The 8,612-nt window shown below is 31.6% G+C and overlaps 1 protein-coding gene across 1 annotated transcript; it reads left to right on the top strand.

Annotated features, from left to right (window-relative positions):
- Positions 1-559: 559 nt before the first annotated feature.
- On the top strand, positions 560-3,027 carry LOC134714081 (uncharacterized). The gene is made up of 3 exons (XM_063575329.1): positions 560-821; positions 1,445-1,591; positions 2,144-3,027. The coding sequence occupies exons 1-3, from the start codon at positions 608-610 to the stop codon at positions 2,554-2,556; spliced, it is 774 nt and encodes a 257-aa protein (XP_063431399.1). The 5' UTR covers positions 560-607; the 3' UTR covers positions 2,557-3,027.
- Positions 3,028-8,612: the final 5,585 nt, after the last annotated feature.

Raw genomic sequence — 8,612 nt, 5'->3', positions numbered from 1 at the left:
ACTCATGTACATTAAAAGTGATGCCACCCAATTTTGAACTTGGTCTATATTTTGTGTTGGTAATCATTGTGTAGATCTAAAGTTAAAGAAAAGCACCAATTTTAACATGCAAAATTATCTTAAATGGCTTTATCCGGCAGACTAAACAAAAAATCCAACGATGGTGCAGGCAGTGTGGTCTGGTCATCTAGCTATTTCATATAATGCTGGGATGATTAATTGGTCTTAAAGTTTTAGTTTCAACATGACTCTTCAATAGTAAATTTACCTTAACAACACTTGTGTATATAAAAATGCACTTAAAACTATTTATTAAAAAATCAATAATGTAGCCAAATAAGTAAGACATACTTATATCATTGATTGTTATTGAATAGTTAATTGTTTTACTTTCTTTTAAAATTGTCAGTCATAATTCATTCGTATTATATCTTATTTCACCTTTATGATTAATTTCAATAGATATCTAGGTCAAATTCACCCTAGACTCCTTAAATGAAAATTCCCTTTGTTTTAATTAAGCTATGACAAAACACATTTCACAAGTCTTTATCTTACTGGGCTGTCATGACTATATGATAAGAATCGAAGAATCATAAACAAAGTGATGGCATGTTGTGGCGATGCTTCTGGTTGGGCTAAAATTGGTTTCATCTGCATCTTTCTTGCGTTTGGATTGCAGTCAGCTGCTTTTCTGACGAACTACTGGATGGTGTATAACACAGCTAAGGATCTGTTCGATATAAGAGTTGGGTTACTCTGGTTCACAAATTGTACGTCTGCTTGTGCTACTTCTACAACCCCGAGCAGTTACCATTCGTGTAAGTAGAATGTGTAATGTTTTATCTTCTTGTGAAATTTGGTGACGACGTTCAATACATAGATATAAGGTGAACGAAAGAATAGAAATCTTACATTTTAAAACAGATTGATAGTCTTATTGATGCTGTATTTGTTTCTTAATGTTAAAAAATACTGTTCTTTCATAAAATATTTTATTGTGATTTTTTAAACATTATAATAATAACGATGCTAGGTAACTTATCGTTTTTTCATGCTACAGCTTTTGACAAATTGTTTTTTCATGCTACAGCTTTTGACAAATTATTTTTTCATGCTACAGCTTTTGAAAAAATGAAACATCGTGTATTTTGAAAATTGAGGGTAACCTAAATGATTGAATTGTAAAATAAAATACGAGAAGACATTTCATCGGAAAATGCTTTCAAAATATAAAAAAAAAAAAGATCAGAGTCACCGTAATTTTTCTTTTTCACTGCATAACATAAAATAGAAGAAAATAAAATGTCTATTTCTTAAGAAATTGTACTATTTCAGTTTGACCTCCTGTTATTACGATCATTTAAAAAAACGAAAATCAAGGAATATATGACACATATTCTGTTTGTACAAATATAAGTTCGTTCCTTTTACTTATTTTCAGTATTCTTCACCCTGACCAAAATATTTGAAGGTGTAACTATCGGCCTATTTTTCATCATTGTTGTGATTTATGCCTTCTACGTACTAGCAGACAGAAGCAGGACAAGGGCAACAGCCATATCTTTGATAATTATACTAGTCACATCAGGTAAATACATGATCATGTTATAGTTATTGACCAAGCAAGTCGGTATATATGATTTAATCTGCACGGCTCGTGTGACCCTGTTGATATAAAGAACATAATATTCTGATTATTATAGTAAACAAGCCGGGTTTCGAAATCTGGCTTGATCTTGTGGTCACGAAGATCACAAAGACAACATCATATAGCGGTCTCATTGAAAATTTAGTGGTTCCGGGTTATTTTTTTTCATTTGGAATCGCCACATATGTAATATGGCGTATACAAATAATAGATTAATTATTTTTGTGTTGTCAAAAACTGTTTTGATGTTTTGGATAAATTTTCAAACAGAAGTATATTTACTTATTTAATGAAATGGTCCTTTGAAAATCTGATTGCAGATCAGTGAAATAAGACACGATCCATATCCACTCTTTGGTAATTTGAACAAACTTATTATAAGGATAGGATTCTGACATCGTAGTCAAATCTTTCAATAATGTTTTAATCGGTACTATATCTCTAAGAAATTATCGTCTTTATAAAGATTAATAATTGTTTGTTGTATTACAGTTCTATTTCCGATTGCTGGAATTGTATTATGGATCCTGCAGATAGATTTTCCATATTTCCTAGCTTGGTCGGCTGGAATGTCCATGATAGCAACGGGATTAGCATTTTTTTCAATGCTATGCTTGATTCCAGATTTAAAAGAATATCCATATTATAACAAAATGGCGATCGTTCCAACAGACACTTTCTTTGATGATATGCAGTATAGGAAATACGATACTAAAAATAACTCGTATGTCGACAAAGACAAGATTGACAGAGAACCGAAACGAAAACCTCACTTAAAAGATCCATATTCGGTGAAAGATACTTACATGGATGATGAAATAGACAGAAAAGCCCTAATGTTTACTCATTCTAAACCACCGAGATATGATTTTTTTAAGCAAAATCCACTGCCAACAAAATACTAATATCAGTTACTTGATATATTATGTTCAAGTGCAACTTACGATTATTACAGACTTTTTGTACAAGTTATCAGTATTCTGATATCCCGGTTCCGCCTTCTTTCATCGCCATTCTATTTCCTAATATACCTTTAAAACGCACTGTCCCATTTGAAGAATAAAGCTGCAAATGACGACTAACTGGGGAAATTCAATATACGAAATGTATTGTACCAGTAGGCACCCAAATCATCGTATAGTGTCATTATAAAAACTTTGTACAAGGACAAGACTGTAGAATGTAGTCTTTTTAGAATGGTAATGATAAGACGTCAAACTAATGCAAATTGGCTTGTTTCTTCTAGTATGCCAAGAGTTTATGAAAACTCTGATATTGTACAAAAAAATGTAAACATTACAAAATGTACATGCATGATTATGATTTGTACACAACATATGAATATACTATTTAATCATTTTAATCTCAGAACATTGATGAAGTTTACTTTTGTTTTATCATTACATATTTGTTTGTCGTTTATATTTTGTACATAAATCATGCCGTTATTTTTTTTTACCGTTTTACATTTGCCATTTCGGGACTATCAGCTGTGTGGGCTTTGCTTATTGTTGAAGGCCGCGTGGTGACCTATAGTTGTTGGTTTCTGTGTGACGTAGTATCTTTTGAAGAAATATCTTATTGGCAATCGAACCACATCTTTTTTATATAGTAGTTGTTTAATTTATTAAAAAATTATCGATGACCACCTGCTCATATCAGATACTCACCCCTAACATTACATTTGACGCCCTTTTACCAGTAATCATTCCCGACATTTTGTAAAAACAGTACCTTGATCACCGGAGTTCTTACGGATAATGTATTACCAATGTTATTTTAACTGATCGGGCTATATATCTTTATTCTCATAAACCAAAATCCATGGTACAGAGATATTATAAACATTTATAATATAACATAAAGTCAGAATTAATACAAATGTATGATCTACAACTGGAAAAATATTTCCAGCTACATGTAATATAAAAAAAACCACATTATGCATGTATACAATATTATATAAAAAAAATACATTTAACAATGTTTCCCCTAAGAGTCCAGCTGTTTATTAATCAGTTTGATAAATTTGCACAAATGATTCAACATACTGATGTTTCTAGTATTCATCAAATCATGAAATTTCAATACGTTTGGTCTATTTAGATAATATGGTTTCAAATTTTTTTCTCTATCATGATTAAATTTCGAACAATTAAAAATATAGTGGAATTCATCCCCAATATCTCCTGAATTACAAAGTTTACAATTTCGATTTTCTCTAGGTATATTTTTCCACCTTCCAGTTTCAATAGGAAGTTTATGACTGAGTATCCTGAATCTACAAAAAGTAATAATATTTTTATCATCTAGTATCTTAAAATAGTTTTCTCTTTCAGCATTATCTTTGAATAGACGATAATTAATAGCTTTTGGCGATTCTAATAAGATAGAGTGCCAATTTTGTTTGAATTGGTCTACAACACAAACTTTAACCTTATTATATAACCATGTATTACTAACAAAGTACTGTGAATTCCAAACATATGACAGTCCACAACTATCTAGAATAGATTTTATATTATTAAGCCATGGAATACTCATCCCATACTTTTTATATGCATATTTATACAAAATAACAGGAAGTTTTTCTTGCTTTCCACACATAAGTTTCGACCAGTAATTTAAAATCCGCAACTTGATATCAATTTCCAAAGGATATCTTCCCAGTTCTCCATAAATCATGAAATCTGGCGTTGACTTCTTTACATTTAACAAAATTTTACAGAATTTAAGGTGGACCCTTTCAATAACAGAAATGTTGCCGACTCCCCAAACTTCACTTCCATACAATAAAATAGGCTTAACAATTTTATCGAAAAGATCGAGTTGGCATTCTATAGATAAATTATGTTTTCGACCTTTGCGGATAACATCGTACATAGCGTGTGTGGCTTTTTCTGCTTGTGCCTTTTTTGCCTTAGAAAAACTTCCTGTTCTAGAAAAAATAACACCAAGGTACGTAAACTCATTTACAATTTCTAAAACAGTATTATTATATTTAAATTCTATATTTGATAATGGTCTACCTTTTGAAAAAACTACAATTTTACTTTTATTTACATTAACCTTCAATTTCCAAAGTTCACAATAGTTATACAAAGAGTCAAGCTGCTTTTGTAAGTCATTTTTTGACTCTGCCAAAAGAGCAGTGTCATCTGCATACAGAATCAGAAACAATTTTAAATAGTAGTCTAGCTCATTTTCAATATCATCGGATACTGTTTTTAACCCTTCTACATCTTGTTCTTTTAAAAAATGTTCAAGATCATTAATATACAGTGAAAATAATAAAGGTGAGAGGCTTTCGCCTTGACGTACACCGACATTACACGGAAAATACTCTGAAAATACACTACCATCAAAAATTCTTGATTTAATGTTACTATACATATTTACAATGGTATCATACATTTTTCCACTGATAAAATTCTCCAGAAGTTTTTGCCATAAACCAGATCGCCAAACTGTGTCAAAGGCTTTAGCAAAGTCTATAAAAGCACAAAAAAGTTTTTTCTTTCGCATCTTCAATAGTTCAAAAAGAATATGTAGGACAAAAATACTATCTATGGTTGAATAGCCTTTTCTAAATCCTGATTGATTTTCATTTAACAATAAGTAATTTTCCAAAAAAGTGGATAGTCTTGAATTCAAAACTGAAGTAAATAGCTTTCCCATGCAGCTTAGAATTGTGATAGGTCTATAATTTTCTGGTTTTTTTGTATCACCTTTATTTTTATAAAAAGGAATAATGTTACCAACTAACCATGCTTCTGGAATTTTACCAGAATCGAAAACAATATTAAAAAATTGAACATATATAGGCATAAAAATATGACATGTGCTTTTAATATATTCGTTAATAATTTTGTCATCTCCACAAGCCTTTCCGTTTTTTAAATCTTTAATACAATTAAATATTTCTTTTTCTGTTATGATACTATTAAGAGTTTCATTGAACTGGTTTGGTACCTGCGAAACAGGGACATCGTCGACTGAATCTGACGAATTCAAGTCTTTAAAGAAATCAAAGAGAACATCGATGGAAATATTTGGACTACGTTTTTCTCTTTTTTCATTTAAAATTTTCCAGAACTCCTTAGAGTTACTGTTTTTTAGATTTTGCATCTTTTTTCTAAAAATCTTTCTATACTCTTGTATAGAACAATCCATCTGCTTTTTATACTTTCTCTCTGCATCTTTCATTTGAACATGATTATCTGATGTTTTGTTGTTTTTATATCGTCGTTTTGCAATTCGTGAGCACTTTCTTTGCTCCCAGCATTTTTTGTCAAACCATGGTTTGCTTTCCTTTGTGCTCTTTTTAACCTTCGTGTTATAAGTAATGGTACCTAGTACCTTTTCTGCTGATTCCAAAAGTATATCATTTATATGTTCGGACAATTTATTTACAGAATTTTGCGACATAACACTTGAATGCAAAAACATTAATTCATTTTCTAATTCTGTAATCTTATTTCCATCAATGTTCTCAATGAAATCTTGTTTTTTTTTTTCATTATCCCACTTTTTTAACTTTATATTTTCACTACCACTTGTTACATCATTGTTTTCAGCTTCAGTTACAGCATTTTGCTCAATTTTAAATTTTAACAAAAGTGTCAATGGACAATGTACATCTGAGTAAAGAGACGAAAACGTATCTACATGCATATTTACAACATGATTTAATAATTCAAATGAGCAAATAAAATAGTCAACAACACTAGAACTTCTACATGTAAATATTCCCTCTTTATCACCATTCACTCTACCATTCAAAATGAACAAATTGTTATTTTTACAAATATCAAGTAAAGCGTTCCCATAAGTGTTTTTCGATATATCTTTACTTTTTCTAAAACTTAACATATTTAACTCTTGTAAAGCATTTGAGTAATCATAGCATAAATCTGAATCACTAACTATATCATGTTTGCTATTTACAATATTTGAAAAATCAATATCAGAAGCAGTTCTGCTATTAAAATCTCCGACAAGCATAATGTATTTATAGTTAACAGAAAGTTTCAACAACTCTTGCTCTAGTTCGTTTAATGAATCGGTTATTTTGTACAGCGAATTTTCAGGAGGGATGTACACGTTCCCAATCACCAAGTCTTCATCAGTCTGTAGGAAATTTGCAGATATCTTAGCCCATAGCACTAGGCTACTCTTAGTCTCAATGATATGAATATATTTAGACATTTCATTTTTATACCCAAAAGCTATGCCACCTGATTTTACTCTGGAGTGTGACTTTCGATTTTTAAATTTAAAAGTATATTCTGGTATGTTAATATTATCAAAATTATCAGTTTTTGTTTCAGTCAAACATATAATATCATGGTCACTTATCAATTTGATAAATTCAGGATACTGCGATTTTCTCACTACACCGCAACAGTTTAGGTTTAACATTTTAATGTCTTTCAGTAAAGCATCGGTAACGACTGACTCTCTATGGGGTTGCTAATAGTGTTTTGGCGTCGTTGTACGTTTGCGTTTTTGTACAGGGTTTTTATCTGGAGTATGCGACATTTTTGTGTGAGTCTGTGTGTTCGTAGCTATATCGTCTTCAACATTGCGTTCTTCATTATATATTACCCCATCGACATACAAGATGTCCCACACTAACTTGACCTGGCAACCTTCAGCTCGTTTTTTCTTCATGATCGGGTAAAGACTCTTTCTAGCCTGCTCAATTTCGTCCGGGAATTGTTGGTTGACTCCGAACGATTTACCTTTCAGGCGGTAGGTGTTAGATAGTACCCTTGCAAGATCTTTATAGAAGATAAATCTGGCTACGATTGGTCGCGGGCGGCCTCTTTTTCCTGCGCGAGCTCCACTGCCGAAGCGGTGAACATTTCCCAGTTCTATCCAATCTGAAATATGCAATTCTTTGCGTATAAAGTCTTTCACTACCTGTTCTGTATTTTCGTGCTCCGTCTCTTGTATTCCTGTGAATACCAAGTTATTTTTCATCGATCTGCATTGCAAATCGATTACTTTGTTGCGAAATTCTTCATGTTCCTCTTGCGCATCACTTAAAGCTGATTTAATTTCTGATCTCAATTCGGTTGTTCGGTCGTCTAAGTCGTTAGCTACTCTACTAACAGAAGATCTTATTTGTTTTACATCTTTTACATTGTTGTCATGTTTTACTTTAAAGTCGTCCATAAAATCACTTATACTCTGTAAATTAGTATTCACTTCTTTATTGTTAACATGTAAATTCTTTAATTGTTTATCTAGATTTCCATGTTGTGTTCTAATTTGTGATATTTCGGACTCACTTTTTTCGCATCTTACATTTATTTTTTGAACTTTTGATTCAACTTCGTTAACTTTTGTTTTTAACTCGCTAAAGTTTTTAGCTAAAGTATTTAATGTTCTGTTCATTTGGGTGACTTGTGTCATTCCCGTTTCAATAGAAGTAAGTCTGCCATTCATGTTTATTAGCAGTTGATAGACGTTTTGTAATGTAATGTCCTGGCTAGGATCTCCGTAAAGAACATCCCTACTTTCGGTTAATACTGTAGATGTCTCCGTTTGGCTTGACTCCATATTTTAACCCACTCGTATAGAGCCTCAATATATAAATCGTAGTTTCAATTACTGTTCACTTGGAATACAATACACCCCAGGGTACAGGTGATAAACAAATAAATAAATATGTCTCTCGGGATTCTACTTATTGTTGATACTGGATTTCAAAAATAAATAAATCAGCAAAAGAACCAGCGGAGCTAACGTTTTAATTTGCATGTGGACAGTCTATTTGAAGATGTGTGTGATAAGGATGATTGCCGTTATAATTAATATTGATTTCTAATCACCAATCAGTGTCATCAAAGGAATTTACAAAAGAATGACTAGAAACTTCATTGATGAGTTTATCCTAAAACACCTATCTATAGATGGACTAGTTTATTATGAGCGAACCGGTTAAACTCCGCCC

The sequence above is a fragment of the Mytilus trossulus genome, chromosome 4 (assembly GCF_036588685.1).
Source record: "Mytilus trossulus isolate FHL-02 chromosome 4, PNRI_Mtr1.1.1.hap1, whole genome shotgun sequence".
Classification (NCBI taxonomy): domain Eukaryota; kingdom Metazoa; phylum Mollusca; class Bivalvia; order Mytilida; family Mytilidae; genus Mytilus; species Mytilus trossulus.
The sequence above is the reverse complement of the archived record's forward strand: the minus strand, read 5'-3'. Positions and strand labels throughout refer to the sequence as shown.

Bases quoted from the DNA above. Each gene is read 5' to 3' on its own strand.
- LOC134714081 (XM_063575329.1), top strand. From the start codon at position 608: ATGGCATGTTGTGGCGATGCTTCTGGTTGGGCTAAAATTGGTTTCATC. The intron at 822-1,444 runs GTAAGTAGAATG...ACTTATTTTCAG, and splicing joins CCCGAGCAGTTACCATTCGT to TATTCTTCACCCTGACCAAA. The intron at 1,592-2,143 runs GTAAATACATGA...GTTGTATTACAG, and splicing joins AATTATACTAGTCACATCAG to TTCTATTTCCGATTGCTGGA.